Source organism: Stomoxys calcitrans, chromosome 1 (genome assembly GCF_963082655.1).
Source record: "Stomoxys calcitrans chromosome 1, idStoCalc2.1, whole genome shotgun sequence".
Lineage (NCBI taxonomy): Eukaryota > Metazoa > Arthropoda > Insecta > Diptera > Muscidae > Stomoxys > Stomoxys calcitrans.
This window is the reverse complement of record NC_081552.1, coordinates 152,066,230-152,086,854: the sequence shown is the minus strand read 5'-3', so window position 1 is coordinate 152,086,854 and position 20,625 is coordinate 152,066,230. Positions and strand designations below refer to the sequence as shown.

Genomic DNA, 20,625 nt, shown 5'->3' with positions numbered 1-20,625 from the left:
CCTCTTCACCACGTCCTCACAACTTCTGCGGAAATCGTTACTCGCAAGCTTCTACCAGCATGTTTTCCAATTATACAGTGACGGACAGGTTGATTGGGACGTTGACCTACCTCTTCGAGTTTAGATTCACAGTACTCAATTCATGACCATCTATCCAAAAGTCACAGTTTTGGGCCTTATCTAGTTCCTAGTCTTTCAAGCTCGTCTGCTCTACTACTCCTTGGGATATCTCTGTGGCCCGGCATCCAGAACAGGTTAATTTTAAACTGTTCAGCTATCTCGTTAAGAGATCTTCTACAGTCGAGTACTACAGAGATTTAATGGCTGCCTAACTGTTTGAGAATATGACGCCGCACAATGGGAAACAATAAAAAAAAAAAACTATTAAAAAAATACAATTTGAGAACGGAGAGAAGTAACTCTTTCAAATTTGAAATGGTTAAAGCTAAGCTCGGTATTTCAAAAAAATTGTTAGGGTTGCCAAATCTTTATTTAATATCCGATTCCCAAAGTCTTTTTTCTGGAAAGTGCTCAAAATCTCTACATTTCTTGATTTGTCCCCTATTTTCGGAGTGAATGTCGGAAGAAAGAATGTGTAAAGTGAATGAATGTGTAAACTGAATGGAAGTGTAAAAGCAAAAATTGAGGAAAAATTGCAATTTTCAGAAAACGAAAATTCAAATAAAAAAAATTGTATAAAACAAGTAAAAGCGTGCTAAGTTCGGCCGGGCCGAATCTTATATGCCCTCCACCATGGATCGTATTTGTCGAGTTCTTTTCCCGGCATCTCTTCTTAGGCAAAAAAAAAATATTAGAAAAGATTTGCTCTGCTATTAGAGCGATATGAAGATATGGTCCGTTTTGGACCACAATAAAATTATATGTTGGAGACCTTTGTAAAATGTCAGTCAATCGAATAAGAATTGTACATAAAGTACGTACATTCTTGATCGTCGTGACATTTTAAGTCGAACTAGCCATGTCCGTCCGTACGTCCGTCCGTCTGTCTGTCGAAAGCACGCTGGGATCTTGACTTCTTGTGCCTCTAGAGAGCATTCTCATCCGATTTGGCACAAATTTTGTATAACGGCTTCTCCCATGGCCTTCAACATACGTGTGCAATATGGTCTGAATCGATCTATAGCTTGATACAGCTCCCATATAAACCGATCTCCCGATTTTGCTTCTTGAGCCCCGAATCGGACTATAACCCGATATAGCTTCTCCTCCTTCGCCTTCTTCTTCTTCTCCGTCCTTATTCATTATTCTTTGTTTGCCTAAAAAGAGATACTGCGAAAAGAATTCGGTAGTGCGAAATGAACTCGAAAAAACCCATAATGGAGGGTACATAAGATTCGGCCCGGCAGAACTTAGTTCGCTTTTACTTGTTTGATATCGAAAGGGGGGCGGGGCCCTTCCCTTTACCCCAAAAGTACTACCCCAAAAGTACTACCCAAAAATAAAGTGGACCGAGAGGGATACTATGGGATTCAAATGAAAGGTATTCAAGAGTTTAGTATTTCCGCCTAAAATAGTTTTTTTGAGACGATCATGACAATATGGGACTCAAATGAATGTTATTTGGGAGTAGATTGCGAATATGGTCAGGAAGGAGAAATAGGCTTTGTAATTTGTTGATTTCGTAAGGGGGAGGACCCTCCGCAGTTACCCAAAAACACCACCTAAAATCAAAAGTGGGCCGATCGGGACAATATGGGTATCAAATGAAAGGTATTGGAAAATAGAATACGAATATGGTATTAAAATTTTGGTCCAAGTACCCATCGGGCCGCCCCAACCCCAAAATTTCGCCAAACAGACATATTGGACGTTCATGCCAATATGGGCCTCAAATGAAAGGTATTCGGGAGTAGATTACATACAAAATCAAATCGAAGTATAAGGGATCACCCTATCCCTAAAACGCCTTAAATGGGCGTATGACCCATCATGACAATATGGGACTCTGTTTTTTTGTTTGTTCCGTAGAATCAAAAACGGCTGAACCAATTTTTTTTTAAATTTTTACAGATTGTATATGTTTGTCTGGAAAGGAACATAGGCTATATAGTTTTTAGATATCGGATGAAGGCGGTCCTTCCCCCTTATCCCAACAATGCCATCCAAAGTCAAAAGTGGACTAATAGGCACAATATGGGTATCAAATGAAAGGTATTGGGGACTAGAAAACGATTATAGCACTAAAATTTGGGTCCAAGTACACAGCGGGCCTCCCAAACCCAAAAACTCTTCTAAACAGATATATTCGACATTCATTTCAATATGGGCCTCAAATAAAAAGTATTCGGCAGTATATTATAAATATGGCATACAAAATTAGGACCAAGTAATGGGAGGTCGCCTCACCCCGCAAGTACCACCAAATGGGCATATTAGCCGACCATGTCTATATGGGACTCAAATGAAAGGTATTTGGGATAAATTACGAATATGACATTCAAATTTGTGTTAAGTCTAGGTGGCGCTTTTCCTTAAAAAAATAAGTTAAAAAGGTTGATTGACCCATTATGAATATATGGGACTCAAATGAAAGGTATTTGAGAGTAGAAAACCGCAGTACGCAGAAAGGAACCCCCTAAACTGAACTTCATTTCCGATTATGGCAATATGGAGCTCAAATCAACGGTATTTGGGAGTAAATAGCGAATTTTATATCTATTTTCAGGGCAAAGTGCCGGTGGCCCCAAAACATCCTCCAAACAGTTCATATTTACAGACCATGGCAATATGGGGCAACATTAAATAGATTTGGGAGAGCAGCACGAGTTTGATACCCATATTTGAGTCGAAATGTCTGGGGGCCATCCCTCCCCTATAAAGCGTTTCTCATTACCGTAATTTTCAAAAACACCAGATCTCGGAGATTGGTAATGCGATTCGTTCGAATTTTTTTTTTTGCACTCTTACAGACAAATCCAAACATGGTTTCTATTGTTGGGGTCGGGTGCCTCGGAGGCCAACCAAAACCCGCCAAATGGGTATATACACCAATCACGATAATATAGGGCTCAAACGAAAGGTTTTTGAGAGAAAAAAACGAATTTGATATCCAATTGAAGAGCCATGGGTTTGAGGAACTGCCTCACCCAAAAAACCTTCCTATTATATAAAAGCTATTTGATGTTTAAATTTATTGATTTTCGGGAAATTGATACTCATTTTTGGGACAAAGTCCCTAGGCTCCACTCCACCCTCAAACAGAATTTATTTACCGATCATGCCATTATAGGGCTCATATTAAATTTATTTGAAATTAGAGCACGACGCGTATATTTACATTAAGGGCCAAGTGTCTCTCTTAACCGGAAATATTTACTAATACGATAATATAGGACCCAAAAGAAAGGTGTTTGGAAGTGTAGTAAAAATTTACCCAGGAGCCGAGAAGAAGCACACTTCTCACAAATCAATGAAAGCTTTCCGATTCAAGTTTAAACTCAATGACTCAAGGGATTTTTTTTATAGCCAAGTCCGAATGGCGTGCCACAGTGCGACACCTCTTTGGGGAGAATTTTTTACATGACCATGCATGGAAAATGTCACCAAAATTAGGAAGAGATCACCACCGCTTTAAATTTTGTCCGATGTTATTGTCAGGATTTGAACGCATGCGTTCAGCGTTATATGCGGACATAGGCTACAATGGCACGACTTCGATATACACATTCAGGACGAAGTGTCCTAACCCTAAAAAGAGAGGAGAGTTAAAGAAGGCGCAGCGGGATGATTTATTTATCCATGGTGGTAGGTATCCAAAGTTCGGCACGGCTGAACTTAATAATTAGTAATTGAAATCAATAAGAAGCCTCAATCATTTTACGATTTGATTTCTTCAAAAAGATTTAAACATGAACAGCGTTATTAAGTGTGCATTTTTAGCACAACCCATGTGTACCCAAGACTCGGCCCCGTCGAACTAAGCCCGATATTAAGTGTTATTTCGTTAGTTGTTCAATATATTTTAACATTTTCCTGATGTATTTATGAATGTTCTATTCTTTTGCATATTTGTGGTTCAATTTTGTCACATACGGTTGTTTAATGTGCGATTTTTGTGTCTAAATTTATTGTAGCATATCTCAATTTTTTACACCTTTCATGATGGCATTATCTCGAACTTCAATAATTTGTTTCTTTTCTTTTCGCAGGTGAAAAGCCCTTTAAATGCAACGTTTGTACCAAAGCCTTTGCGGACAAGTCGAATTTGCGGGCCCACATTCAAACGCATTCAAATACAAAGCCTCACACCTGTAAACGATGCGGCAAAGCTTTTGCTCTTAAATCCTACCTGTATAAGCATGAAGAGTCCTCCTGCATGAAGAATCATCATAGAACGGACAAAGAAGTGCGAGGTAATCGCTCTACACACCATAACCAGACAAATAACAACCAGGAGCCTGTAAAGACTAGTGGTTCAATAAATTCTGGATTCGCAGTAGAATCGGCCAAATCGACATTGGCCACCAAACTCCTACAAAAAGAGAAGGACAGACAGCAGGCAATTAAGCATTACACCAACTTAGCAAATCAAGGAGGCCTTCAAATCATACCTGTGGGTGGCGATAACCTCCAGCCCAGCTTGGATATATCACACCAGCAAAAGTCCTACACCATGTTAACAAATCCCATGACGGTCGAAGACTACGAGAATTATAAGCGCATAAGTGTCATACAAACACCGGCCGTCATTAATGGAGTTGGCCATATCTTTGCGCCTGCCCTTAATTTAGATATGGGCTCGACGCAAACCAGTCCCCAAGTGCAAGTGCAATTTTATGGCAGCTCAAATGTGGTCTCCAGCGAGCAGATGCAAGATCAGCCAGTAGACTTTTCGCCCAAGAACAGTTTCACACATTCAGCTAAAACTAGTCCCTTTGAATTGACAGGAAACTATGCCATTGTCGCCTAAACTCTTACAAAAACAGAAATGGAAAAAGACACAAAAGTATCTCAAGAAAATTAAAATGCAATGCCAAAGACAATGGGCATACCCAAAAATCCAACACACAAAAAATGGAAATTAAAAAAAAACAACCCCAACCCTCCATGATATGATGATTATGATATTAACTAGTTTTAGTACAAGTATTTACTTACATACAAACACACTTGCTTACTTAGCCATGTAGACGATCCAAAACATATGTGATAGTAAATTTATATACTTACGTACATACATGCATACGTATTTGTCTAGATAATTATTTTTTGTAAACCATGCCAATCAAAGGACAAACTTTCTACCATCAGAAAAGGCAGTGCAGATTTTTTTTTTTTTTTAATTATTTTAAAATATCTTTACTTACCATCTGGTGGTCTTTTTGCCAAAGAAAGTGTGCGCACATACTCTGCTCTCTGCAATGCGTATGTTTTTTCGTTTTTTTGTTTAATTACTAGACTTAGAATGTATTTATGTACTTACAACTTTACAGTATTGCAAACAAATTTCAATTGTCATTATACAACAAATATTGTAGTTTAGAAATTCCAACGAGAAAACCCAAAAACAAAAATAAGCACAAGAAAAATCCATGAAGGAAAGCAAAATGGAGCCGTTTATACACATGCACTTGCAAAGATATTTTCAATTATAAATAGTTTGTAGTGTTACCTGGTATTTGTAGTTTAGTATTATGAACCTAGTTTTAGTTTAGCATTAAAGCACCCATGTATTTGGCTTTGAGCCTTTGGCTCTGAGCGAATATAGACGAGATGATCTAGTCTTTAAAATTAGTAACAAATCGAATGGCAATCTTGGAGGCTCCTCCATATCATTTGATTTGTCTTGCATTCGATTTGGCTCCCCAATTTCGTAGGCAGAACCTGATACACTACAAATTAGCTACCATTGTAATTTTTTTTTGTTTTTTGTTTCTGAAAGCTATGATAGACCATTGATGGCCGTTATTGGTGCAATATTATTTATGCGATTATAACCTAAACATTTACTTGAATTTTTTCATTTGACTATTTTATGTTAAAACATAAGCACAGCCTAAGGGAAAAACTCACTTCAAAGTTGCCATTAGTGGGCATTGAATTTCATTGTGCCCCGGATAGACCTGACCTCTTTGACGCGCAATCAATTTGTGAACGTAAACTTGAGATTGATTAAGAAATTGCAATGAATTCATAATAAGCAGTTTAACAGTCGTAGAACATCTTGGAGCCAAGAGTTTTAAAGCCTTTACTCAAAAAATTAAATGGGATTTCTTCATGTAATACTTGGCTCTTGGAATCACGCAGAAAGCCGAATACGTTTGTTTTTGTTTTGTTTAGTCATTCAGTGTTGTTACACATTAAAGGCCTGCAAATGTCAAATTTTTCTCCAGTAATGCCATCTGTCGTAAACCAATCATCAACGCACATTATGCCAAAATACTCCAGTGTTGTGCTGTAATGCCAAACAATCACCATGTCATTCATTGACTGTTAGCTGAGCAACACGGCATACCTGCAATGCAACTAACAACAATGTCAATTTCGAAAATATTTTGAAATAGAAAAAATCTTAAAAAAATCTATATGATGGCGTCAAACGATGGCGTCGACAAAATGGCATCGTAAAACCTATTTCCCAATTCTGTAATTATGGATTTTTATGGTACTGCACATAACTGTTAAAAAAGATTTTTGCGGTATTTACGATACCATATTCTGGACCATATTGGTGTAGAATGTTTGCGAGTCTTTCGTATATTGCAACTGGCCATGTATATACAAAATGGTAGTAATTTTTTCTTTGTTTTATAATGGAAATTTTTAAACATGCTCAAAGTCCGTCTGCGTTCAAATAAATTGATTTAAAATAAAAAAATCAACCCATCGATTCCATTGTCCAACTTAAAAAAAAAATCATATATTTGCTATTAGAGCATTTATAGAGACGTAGTATTTCTAATTTTCTTTACAATTTTTTTACCTTTTTTTAAAATTTAACTAAAAACAAAATATTTTAATATTATCAGCACCTAAGATTTTACTGCAAAAAATTATTGTTTTAGCATTATAATGCCATATCGAGAACTTTGGATTTTAGTGCTTATGACAACATGGACACTGAAAGGGTTTACAGAAATGTCCCTTCTGTAGAATTTTTAAAATTATATAGATTTAATGATTTTTGACAGGTCAATTTTTTTTATGACCATTTAGCGAAGAAAAGTGGATTTTAATGACTTTGACATAAAATCGCACCTGCTTTCAAAAGTAGAAGGCTTATAGCCATTAATTTATTCTTTAATTTAGAAACCCTGATGCAATGCAATAGGACTCGAAAACGGTTTCCAAAAACTCACTCTTAAGAATTTTGAGAAAATATTTGGTTTGATTTGTTCAGCTATAAAAAGTTGCCAAACTAATTTTTCCCCCCAAAACATGAACCTATATAAAAGAAAAAAAAAATGTTAACTAGTTTCATTCGTCCACATTATGCCAATTCAAATTGTATTAGGATACCTCTTTCCTAACTCGAGCTAGAATTTCTCAAAGACAGATCGATTCTTGGGTATTTTTTTATACATTCATCGTTAATGGGTTAAGTCTGTCTACCGATTTTCGTTCTTCCGTTCAATAGATAGCCGAAATCACGATAGCATTCGAACGAATGAGGCAATCAGCATGAAAGTTTTCATAGTAACTTTCTATTGATGAAGCTCGTTGGCCATTGCAAATGGATCATTTGGTCCAAATTGATTTTAGTTTATAATACTAAACAATTTTAAAACACTTAAAAATTGTTTCGTACTACGTTTCTCATACTGTTCGAAAACTGAGCTGAGCTTATTCAAAAAACTGGTGAAAGTTTTTAATATTTTTATAACCTACACCACTACTGTCGTACAAGGAAGAGAGATAGACCCCTTAACAAACATAACGATCGACTCAAAATTAGTTTTTGATTCGATTTAGCTGTGTCCGTCTGTCTGTCCATCTGTTTGTCGATATGTCCGTCTTTCTGCCTGTCTGTCTTTCTGTCCATGTTAATTTATGTACAAATTTATTACATGCATCTTTTTTGGTCTTGAGGCGAAGCCTATCGAAAGTTGAAGAAATCGGTTCAGATTTAGATACAGCTCCCATATAAATCGTCATTTGTCAATATCGTCTCTAATGACTCTTCTGATCACTAGTGAATTTTAATAGAAATCGATTCAGATTTAGATATAGCTCCCATGTATATGTATCGCCCGATTTTGACTTCTAGAGCCAATATATTGCACATCTATCTCCTCTATTACGCCTCAAAGATGTACGGATTTTAAATTTTTTTTTTTTTAATGAAATTTTTTTGAAGCTTAAGTTAGGTTAGGTTGTTGGGTGAGTTTGGGGACGGTAAATCCCTTACCACAATTTCCCTTTCCGGGATTCTCAGAGACATACTGATATTGAGGGAGACCTTAGGAGTTACCCCCCACTTCCTACCGAACATCCTCCTGCAGGAGTAAAAATCGCACAGTGCTAGGCATAGTCCTCGAATCAATTAACTAAAAAATGTACACCCAGAAAACTTAGTCTGCTGATTTCAACAAATACTGTCTGCTCATATTAAATTTAAAATTTCAAACTTTTGACTGAATCCATACAACATTTTGAACTTCTATACAACAAATCCACTTGAAGCCGTCAATTTTTTTATTTAAAAGCACAAATATAATAGAAGTAGTTATTTTGTCTGCTGTTATTTAATTTAGCAAATTATAGAAAATTGGGAAAAAGTTTACGGTATATGCTTGTAAAATTTTAATTTAATATAGAATATACATACATATTTTTATATTAGTGACATTAATAACATTTTTTTCTTTTAACCATTTGAAAACAGCAAGAAATGTTTGCTGTTTAAGGAAAAAAAATTACTTCTGTCCCATTTTCAGCAGACTTTCTGCTGTTATACCAAACATTTTTGCTGTTTTTACTAACATTATAAAAAATTGCAAATTAGCCCATCAACATACCATTAAGAAGCAGCGGGTATACTTCTCTCTCTCACTCTCTCTCTCTCCCATATCAATGAGTACTGTCCGTACTACAATAGTTTAAGCTCAATGATAAGGGACCAACTTTTTATAGCAGAGTCCGAACGGCTTGCCGCAGAGCGATATCGCTTAAGTAGAGAAGTTTACACGGCTGATAACTTAGGGTAAATACCTCACAAGTGTCGCGAGCACTGGGAGAGGGCATACCACCACTTAAAAAAACGAAGAGAATGTAAACAAAAATCTATTAAATCTGACCGGCTGTTAACAGTTGCTCGATTGAGATAACCTTTAGTGGCTGAGCCATGCGGTGACCCATAATAAGGGACTAGCAGCCTTCAAAATATAAATTTTTGCTTTCACATAAATACGCTGACACGAAACCGAAGCTAAACATATATTTTTCTAATTGCTGCCCAAGTTAATAATATAAATTTTTTTGTTTGAAAAATTAATTTGCTAGAATAACAAAACGAATTGAGAAAGATTCTATGCCAAAAGAACTGCTCCGGGTTCGAGGCAACAAACAATGAATTACGCTAACTTCTGATATTGGCATGACTCCTATAGGGCGTGCAGCACAGATTAAAACGAATGATCGTCAGAATGGGGCAAGGTCTGGACTATCGGGCGGTCCACCCACGATTTCCTAAATTATTTGGACCGGTCTTGTAATATGTGACTTGGTCTTGAAACGATGTCACAGTTCGTATATTCTGGTCGGTTTTCCTTGATTGATATATTCAAAAGCATGCATTTTGTTCAGTACAGGCCCCTGCGATCGAAAATACCCTTCTGATCCCACCACCTTGGCGTCATCAAGATTCGGAATCTGCGTTGAATTGGTTAAATTTTTCGGGGTGACAGCACTGTTTGATAATTGTGCCTAAACACCATCCGTGAATGTGAAAAGTATTCAATGTACCCTGCCATTTCATCATGGAGAAACTCACAAACGAGCAACGCCTGCAAATTGTTGAAATTCATTATTAAAATTCGTGCTCTGTAACAACAGCTCAATGGAAATCCACTGTTTTATCGAATAATTGTGTATAACGATAATGCTCATTTCTGGCTAAATGGATACCCACTTCCTGGATGCATGCTAGAATTATTCCCGTCCATAAATGCAATACGGAATCTTGACCGATAGCGATATTAATATACCTTTCTAAGGCCTTCGAGAAGACAATACATAGATAAACGTCGGAATATCTCGACCGTGTATAGTTTATAACGCAGGTCATAGATGTACCAGCAGCTTACTAAAACTGTCCGAGTGTGTTTGGGGTTACGTTGATGACAACAAGGTTTATTTTATAATTCTCCTCGGCCAAAATTTTTGCTTCTAAAGATGTAGAAAAAATGTAGGTTTTGGGGATCTGGGTGTGCTCCAGATTGTCGCCAACAACGTTTTCTACACCCCTTTCAATGAATTCTATTCGCTTTTTTATACCCACCACCATAAGATGGAGGTATACTAATTTAGTCATTCCGTTTGTAACATATCGATATATTGATCTGTGACCCCATAAAGTATATATATTCTTGTTCACCTCGGCGTTCTGAGTCGATCTAGCCATGCCCGTCTGTCGAAATCACGATAGCGGTCGAACGTGTAAAGCTTGCCGCTTGATATTTTGCACAGATACTTCTTATTGACGTAGATCGTTAGGCATTGCAAATAGGCCATATCGGCTTCGGTATAAACCGATTTTCGAATTTGACTTTTGGAGTCCTTAGATGCTGCAATTTTTGTCCGATTTGGCTGAAATTTATCATGTAGTGTTCTGCTACGACTTCCAACAACTGTGCCAAGTACGGTCCAAATAGGTCTATAATCTGATATAGCTCCCATATCAACCCATCTCCCGATTCGGCCCGCCCGAACTTAGAACGTTTTTACTTGTTATTGTTGCGTTGATTTAATATTCTCAATGTTTTTTAAATCGGTTTACAAAATGGAATTTAAAGTAGATTTTGGGCGCGGTTCTACATAACTTCCCATGATGTAGGAATAGAACAAACTTTGTCACTTTGGAAGTACACTCAAAGAAACAGTAAAAATGTTTGCTGTAATAGCAGAAAGTCTGCTGAAAATACGGCAGCTGAAAACATTTACTGCGGTTTTCAAATGGTCAACAGTTAAAAAAGCTAAAAACTGTCATGAATATTTGAAAATCTTTTATGTTCCATCATATCTTTCAATTTTACAAGCATATGATGTAAACTTTTCCAAATTTCTACAATTAGCTAATTTTTTAACAAAATTATATAAAAGCAGACAAAGTAACTACTACTATCATATTTATGCTTTTAAACAAAAATTTAACTATTGAAATTGAAAATGAATTTAACTAACTCAATTGTTTTTTGGAAATTCAAAAATTGTATATGGATTCATTCATAAGTGTAAAAATTTTAATATTATATCAGCAGACACTGTCTGCTGATATCAGCAGACTAATTTATCTGGGTTTTCATAAAATGCTGTTCTATTTGAATAATTTCCAAATTATTTTGCTGGAAGGTTTTTCAATTCTACTAACACATCTGGAGGCCGCCATAGCGAAGAGCTTGGCATGTCCGCCTGGGTTCGAATCCTGGCGAGAACATCAGAAAAACAAATTCAGTGGTGGTTATCCCCTACTAAAGCTTGCGACATGTGTTAGGTAATATGCCATGTTAAAACTTCTCCCCAAAGAGGTGTCGCAATGCGGTACGCCGTTCGGACTGATATATGTGAAGTTTTCCCCAGTTCCTTAGTAGAATGTTCATGGGTAAATTTGCATTTGCATTACAGACACATCGACAAGTCACATAGGGTCTTACTTTTCTAATCGTTCCCCATCGATTTATTTTGGAGACGTGAGATCCGACCTTTGACAGTGGCTAAGGGATTATCGCAGGGATATATCATAGGCCCATTACTTTTCTTTAAGCATGCGAAAGATCTTCCTTAACATTTAGTCCATAGTCGGGTACAAATGTATGCAAATTTACCTAAGTAGCTCACTGGGGGACGTTGTTCAGAGCATCCGTAGACTTAATGAGGATCTTCAATGGATATGTAGATGGGCTAGAGCAAATGGTTTGCTTCTAAATCCTCCGAAATCGAAGTGTCTTGGTATTCATACAAAATCGCCCTAATTTCGAGTGCTAAAAACTTTGGAGTGGTAGTTAAGAGCTCATTGAAAAAATCTTGTATCTGTGGTTATGCACAACAATGTGTTTTGTGGTTTTCTTACTCGTATACTCCACCTAGTATTCGTATCCTTTTGAAAAAGACTTTTTTGGTACCAGGACTGATATATGGTTGCGAGCTATTTGCCAATTGTGACTCGTTAGGACGCCGGAATTTAAACGTGACATTTAATGGTATTATCCATTGTGTACATGTTATGACAAAAACGCAACATGTTTCGCAATTTTCAAATTTCCTTTACGGAATGAGTTTCGACTCACTATTGAATATGAGATGTTTAGTATTTTTGGGTAAGAGTAACTAGATATCTTTTTGATCGGCTCAAATTTACTAGATCTTTTGGGAGAAGAATTCCAACCTCGATACGGCAGTACCTAGTGTCGGAAAAGAAGTTCGTCGTCGGTAGAATATGTCTGTGGAATACTATTCCTTACGAATTACAAGGCATCAGCAAAGTATTACATTCAAAAATCAATTAACTAACTTTTATGGGCAGGTGAAATTATTGGTCCATTTTTCGTGAAAGATGGCCGCAGAAGTAACGTTACCGTCAATCGGCTTCCCATACGGGACCCACTTTTCTTGCTTTGAATAAATCCTAATGCTTTTAAGTGTAGAGAAATACTTGTAGTATGACATCCGATGATAATGCAAGTTCACCTACTTCTAAAAAAGGATGTGAGGTCATAACATGAAATCTGCTTGGACTCTTTATATACTTAAAAAGCAATTGTCTTCTGTAGGTGATCAGAAAGTAAAATCAGTAAATCGGTTTAGTAGTAGATCGGCCCATTTGCAGTCCCCGAGCTACATCAATAAGAAATATTTGGGGAAGGAATGGACGGACATGGCTATAGAGATTGTCTAAAGAATGACATATTTAATGTTGAAGTTCGGATAGTAGCTTGATAAATTACACCGATGAATATAGTTTTCATGGATTCATATTATCAACTTTTCTAAAAAAGGATGTGAGGTCATAACATGAAATCTGCTTGGACTCTTTATATACTTAAAAAGCAATTGTCTTCTGTAGGTGATCAGAAAGTAAAATCAGTAAATCGGTTTAGTAGTAGATCGGCCCATTTGCAGTCCCCGAGCTACATCAATAAGAAATATTTGGGGAAGGAATGGACGGACATGGCTATAGAGATTGTCTAAAGAATGACATATTTAATGTTGAAGTTCGGGTAGTAGCTTGATAAATTACACCGATGAATATAGTTTTCATGGATTCATATTATCACCTTTTCTAAAAAAGGATGTGAGGTCATAACATGAAATCTGCTTGGACTCTTTATATACTTAAAAGGCAATTGTCTTCTGTAGGTGATCAGAAAGTAAAATCAGTAAATCGGTTTAGTAGTAGATCGGCCCATTTGCGGTCCCCGAGCTACATCAATAAAAAATATTTGGGAAAGGAATGGACGGACATGGCTAGGTCGGCTATGAATATCAATATTTCGAGGCATTATAAACGGAATGACTAAATTAGTATACCCAATCCTTTCATAATTAAATTTCAAACTATAGAGATTGTCTAAAGAATGACATATTTAATGTTGAAGTTCGGGTAGTAGCTTGATAAATTACACCGATGAATATAGTTTTCATGGATTCATATTATCACTTTTACTAAAGCAGAAATCAGCACCTTCGCCAGAAATCAGCACCTTGTTGCACTGCACTGCAGAGATCCAAACAAATTAAACACATCTCATTACTAAGTTCTGTGGTGAATGGATTTTTTTTTATTCAAAAACAAAAAACACTATCAACATAATTCCATTAATCACGTCACGCTTTCCTATCAATATGTTCAACATAATAAAAGCGAATTCACTTATTAGCTAGCAACAGTTCAATTTGCTATTTGCATAAAGTTGTTTTCGTTTCTGTAAATTTTTTGATTGAAGTGAGTTTTTTCAATATGTTTGCTTCATAAGCGATTATTTTTATAGTGATTGAAACCCACAAAGCATTTGTTTTATATATATTTTATTTTATTTTTATGGCATATTTTTGTGTATGAAAATTGCGCTTGTAATTATTATGCATCTTGAACCATTGTGAACCATTTTAAATCAGTTGCATACAGCTAAATAAACCAAAGAAAAGATATCGGGGTTTTTGCACCTATTACCTAGACCTGGGGCTGATGCATAGAATGCCCCCATATAAATGAATACCAAAGATACCGATAGAATAAACTAGAATTAATAACATTACAGACATACCGCAATAAAAAAAGAAACAAAAAAGGAACACATAATTGCTTTTCTTTTTTAAATATGCTCAGGTAAGTATCAACAAACTTTAGATATAGTAACCAAACGGTATTAGTCAAAAAAGGAAATAATATCGCCTCTTTTTAACCATTGCAAGTCCAAAGATATTTATGTACGCCACACAGTGGTTCAGGATCGTATCTCACTGGCAAAAATTTTATATTTTTGAGACGAAGAGATTTTTTTATAATTTTTTCCTATTTGACACATAACACCTGCATGTTTTTTTTTTTTCAATTAGACTTACTCAACTGTGATTAACACTAATCATCAGCCATATAGTCAAACTACCAGCAGTTTTAACAACAACACCAACAACAAGGGTACGTATGCCGATTGTATGTGTGGTAATAATTCGCTCTTTAGTATAAATGATCTTTTCGATATTTTTATGTCAACATTGAAAGACTTAAAAGGATGTACTTCTAAGTTTGAACAAATGCAAGTCGTAGTGTCAATGGTAAAATATGCAAATGAATTATAATTCATTTGGCTACTTAAATTTATTTCATTGGAATGCTAATTGCATTTCTAATCCATTCTGTCAAAAGCAATTTGAATACGTTTTCGAAAAGGAAAAAAAATCTTTTTCAAAAATTACATTTTGTATTGGAATGACAGAATGAACACTTCAGGTGGCGGGGTTGTCTTGGCTGTTCATAGGAGCCTTCACCATAAGATCTGACCTATTTGTGCCACGGATAAGATTGAAAATACATCTATTGAAGTAATTCTAAACAACAGATCAGTTGTGGTTAACTCGGTATACTCTCCAAAATATTCAGCAAATTTTGAAAATGATATCGTAAAGTTGTCGTCAATCAACAGGGAGTTTTTTATTCTAGGGGATTTCAACGCTAAACATACGGCATGGAATTGTCACTTCAACAACACAACCGGTAGAATCCTTTTCAACTTGCATCACAGGTCCAATTTTTTCATTTTGCATCCGAATTCACCTATTTTTTATCCATCAACTCTTGATTCGATTATATCAAATTCCAACCTCGATTCCTCGTTAAGAGTCCTTGATTATGAAATACCTTCGGACCATCGGCCAGTTCTTTGCTCTATTAAACAATCACTATCCAGAACAATAGATTCAAGCTCTTTTAATTACAAGATCGCCAACTGGGACGTTTTTAACTCATTCTTGAACAACAGAATTGAGGTTTGTAATGAATTATACAGCAACAAAGCCGAAGTTGACAAAGAAATTGAGAATCTTACTTTGTTAATTTTAGAAGTCCGCCGTAAGATAAATCGCTCTCATAATTATAACATGCCTGATGTCATAATTGAGTTTATTAGGGCAAGCAGGTCATACAAAAGGAAAAGTCAAAGGGCAAATAATTTTACAGAATTTATTCACTATGAACAGTGTGTGAAATTGTTCAGTAAAATCATTGACAAGAAAATTAAAGAGGAAAGGAACAGAGAATGGTCAAATCTGCGTTCGAACATGAAGCCAGGCGATAAATCTTTTTGGAAGATAAGCAGGAGCCTTCGTTGTAAGGGAGAACGGTTATTCCCGGCTTTCATTCATTGGGGCACTAAAATCATTACAGATTCAGGAAAGGCATAATTACTGGCCTCTTTAAGATCAAATAACATCACGGCATCTTATAAACACTCTATTGATGCATCGATCGATTCGAAAGCTAAACAGATGAAATTGCAAAGTCGGTGCTCTAATTCGGTTGTCCCGACTTCGCTGCCGGAAATATGTAGTATTATCTCAAGTCTAAAATCTTCTAAATCTCCCGGCTTTGATGGAATCTCGAATTTGCTACTAAAGCGCCTCCCTTTAAATGCTTTAAAGGTGGTCGTAGATATTTTTAACAGCTGCCTTCGTCTAAATTACTTTCCTCAAGTATTTAAAGTTGCGAAAGTAAAAGCAAATCCAAAAACCAATAAACCATATTCTGATCTGTCAAGTCCTCAGCAACTTGTCCAAATTATATGAAAAGGTCATTCATAGCAGACTGTATAAATTTGCTTCTGAAAGTTCCTTAATTTGCGCAGAGCAATTTGGCATCCGGAAAGAGCATAGCTCGGTTCATCAGATCTATAGAATTAAAAATATTATCGAAAGCAATAAGCGCATTAGATGATTACCGACTCGCAGACTTAATTTTAGTAATAAAAGGATCACGGACAGGACCGCAGACAGTGTTAAGTATTTGGGAGTCATGCTTGATAAAAAACTCACATTGAAGAAATCTGTACGAAAACATTGAAAACTTTTGGAGCATTATGGTCTTTAATGCACAAGAAGTCGACACTTAATCATGCCAATGAAAATCGTTTGTTTAAAAATATAATAAGGACCTCACTTACTTACGGAAGAAATTGCTAATTTTGCAAAACAAATGCCTTAAAATCATCAATATAAGGCACTGGAGGTACTCTACAGCGTTACTTCATGAACAAACACGCTATGAAAAGTTGGACATATTCATCGATAGGCTTAATGAAAAATATTTCAACAAACTTCAATATTCGACTTATCAACTAATAGGGTGATGTAACGAAATTAATTAATTAAAATTTTTTTTCTCTTAATTTATCGCGTGGAAATCGTATTCTTACCTTGACTATTTTTGTAATACTCATGTGTATGCTTATAAGCTTCCAAATGTTTGATTTTTATATAAAAGTTTTTCCCTTTATTTTTTCCTTTAAAAATATTTTCTTAATTTTCTTAACTTTGACCCTAAGTCTTACATGTTGTAATATCCAAAAGAAAAAAAGATCTCATTAAAACTCGATTTAAAATTGAACAAAATTATTAACCAATAAAGATGAATTTGAAATTGATAATTAAAATAGTTTATTTACCAATGCATGCTCTTCTTTTAATTAGTGTAGACTATGAAAAAGTAAAACAAAAAACTTTTAATGCGTTTTGTCAAAAAAATCAAAAGTTCAACTTTGACGTCAATTTCTCACTTTCATGCTTATTGCACACATGAACATCAATAATTGTTTTAAATCATGAAATTAGACTAATGCTTTTTTGGGATCAACAAAGAACCTTCTTGCTGTGTCCCCGATATTCGTAATGCTTGATGTTTGTTTCGGCCAACTGAGCATTTATTTTTATCCTTTTCTCATACAAATGACCTTTATAGGTAGCATAAAAAAACGTGAAAGTGAAAAAAAGAAACAAACTTTAAAGGTTTAAAACTATGCAAAATACATTTAAAATTCTATAAATGTTGATACAACACACAGGATTCCTATGAGTGAATACTCGTGTGAACAGACAACAAGTAAAAGCGTGCTAAGTTCGGCCGGGCCGAATCTTATATACCCTCCACCATTCATCGCATTTGTCGAGTTCTTTGCCCGGTATCTCTTTTTCGGCAAATAAAATAAAGGATAAAAATTGCCATGCTATTGGAGCCATATCAGGTTATGGTAGAAGTCATCGTGCAAAGTGACCAAATCGTATAATAACTGCGCCTTTTAAGGGCCCAGAAGTAAAATCGGTAGATCGGTTTATATGGGAGCTACAGTTGCAGTTCATAACAAAACCCCGTACAAAATGTAAGCCAAATCGGATAAGAATTGCGCCGTTTAGGCTCAAGAAGTTATGATCAAAGATCAGCTTATGGGGCAGCTATGTAAAAATATGGACCGATATGGCCCATTTACAATCCCAACCGACCTACACTAATACGAAGTATTTGGCAAAATTTCAATTTATAATAACAAGTAAGTTCGGTAGGTCCGAATTTTGGGTACCCACCACCATTTTTTGGGCAGAAAGTGGGAAAATGCATCTCGCATCTAACGATGACCGTCTAAAAGCCCGCCTTATCTCTCGGTACATGTAAACCACCTCGGCACCGCTCTCGCATTACTTCGAGGTGGGTTACCTTATGACACTTACGCCATACGTCTCAGTGTTACTGCGTACAGGTGCCCTCTTCATATCGCAGTCGCTATATCATTAATAGCGCGTCAGGTCTCATTTCTTTGGCCCGATTATTTCTTCGACAAAAACTGTCACACCTCTCGAGCTATAACCTCTGTTGCACATCATCGTTGTTAGGTTTTCCGCTATTATTTGACCGAACTGCTTTTCTAGTCGCGCCCGGCTGTCTCGCCAGCTGCGACAGCGGAAGACTGGAAGAAGCCGAATTGTAAGTAATATTTTTCCCATTGTGGGGAGGTACTTGCTGAAGTATCCATATCCAGATATTGCCTGCGTCACAAAGAAGTTTACGTCGCCTTTCTTTTTATCGATCCATTGTTGCATGTCGGGTATGAGCTTAAAAGTCCATCCGCCTCGTGTGTCATTGTGCCTTGTTCTTCACTACCAAATGCTCAGTGTGTCTTGTCAAATACCTTCCAATGTGGACTCCTATTGGGGGTTCCGTTTGACGTCATATATTTCCATCCACTCCAAGGCCTGTACACTCATAGAAAAAATTTTGCTGAAAATAGCAAACACTGTCTGCTGACATTAGCAGTTAGTTTTGCTGTTGTTGTAGCAGTAGTTCTGCTATTACAGCAGTAGTACTACAATTTCAGAGTAGCAGACTTACTGCTGAAAAGCCTGTTGTTTGCTGAAAATGACTGGATGTCAGAAGAAAAAATAGAACACATATGTAAATATGTGTCTCAGTCGATGTTTCTAATCACCACTGAATGTATACTTACCATAACCATCTTTCTTTAAATTTAGATACAAAAGTCCATGCCAGTCTTAAGCATCTTAGTAGATCAATAACAACAAATGCGAGCTAGCCACATTTCGAAATGTATTCCAATGGTTGTTGGTTCAGGCAGCTTTTTTACAGTAATATTCCACAAATTCAATTCAAATCTCTTCCAACAAACAAAACAAAAATCTAAAAAATGCTTAAAGTAATCAAAACAAGTAACAGGCAACAATAACAAGTAGTATACACATTTTTTCAGCAGATTTTTGTACTCATAACTGCAGATTTTGTTAGTTGAAATAGCAGTATGAGATGTTTGCTAATACAGCAACCCTATGTTTGCTGAAACAACAGTAATGTCTGCTTTCCCATTTTCAGCAGACAAAAACCGCTGCAACATTTTTGCTGTTTCGAATACAATTTTGGTGGAGTGTAAGTATTTTGGCATCATACCGCCCATGACGAGTTCAAACACTATTGAGTAAGATGACGTAACTCTTAGAGTGGCCGTCCTCTGTACCGAAAGCTGCGCTTTAGCACTTCCATACAGAAGAATGCTATTTCAGGCCTCCGTCATTAGCTGGCTACTTCTTGGTAGAGGTCCTCCGATGTTTGCCATTAATCCTTATTGGGCCGTTATCTTAGCCGATTTTTTGGCGGCGTACTGTGTTTGGGCTGTAAACGTCAGTTTGGTGTCTAGTCCTTTATTTGGGTATTTCAGGTGCCTTCTAGTGCGTAAGACGACATTCTCAATCTATATATCTATCTCTGTAGGGATGTGTTTCCTCGTGAGCTGGAGTAGGTCAGTCTTTTGTATTGCCAGATGTAACCCGTGAGATTTCAAAATCTACCTCTGATCATGACCTGCTGTAGTCTTCGTTGTGTCTCGATCGTTTTTCTTACTGTGATGTCGTCTGCGTATCCGACCAAAATTGTGTTTACTGGCATCTCCATCCACAGTATCCCGTCGTAGCTGCCGTTACTGAAATCAGGCCCAAATATGTGCACCGTGTGCAACACGCGACATTACGTAATGCCTCCCCAAACCCTCCGTGGGTGTGCAGAATGAATGTAGGAATGATCCCACTGTCATTGTTGTCATCTGCAACATCCTTCTACCTCTTGACTTACAATCCCATGGCAGCCGATTGTACGCAGCGGATTGACCCGTTGGAATCCTCATCGGCAGGGGCTGCCGCCTCAGTGTACGTGTTCGTCTTTTTCATCATGGGAGAGGCACATCCCGGAGTGCCTTCTCCTCACGCTTCTGGTCCGTGCCGGGATTGAAAAGAACCCTGGACCTTGGTTCTGTTCGGTTTGCCAGAACCGCCTTCATCATCGGTCGGTGTCGGTGAGGTGTAACCGGTGCATGGAGTGGGTAGATTTCCGATCTTGCTCTGGCCCCACTTCACTACGGGAGTATAGTCATACTGGCTATGTCGCAAGGTGCTGTGCGAACA

General features: G+C 36.8%; 1 protein-coding gene across 4 annotated transcripts in view; it reads left to right on the top strand.

Annotated features, from left to right (window-relative positions):
- The window catches only part of LOC106090599 (zinc finger protein 891), a 51,369-nt gene extending 41,302 nt beyond the window's left edge, over positions 1 to 10,067 (top strand). For all 4 annotated transcript variants that reach the window (XM_013256841.2, XM_059362314.1, XM_013256840.2 and 1 more), the window contains one exon: positions 4,170 to 10,067. In XM_013256841.2, coding sequence (XP_013112295.2) covers positions 4,170 to 4,930 — 761 coding nt within the window. In that variant the 3' untranslated portion in view covers positions 4,931 to 10,067. The remainder of the gene's footprint in view (positions 1 to 4,169) is intronic.
- Positions 10,068 to 20,625: the final 10,558 nt, after the last annotated feature.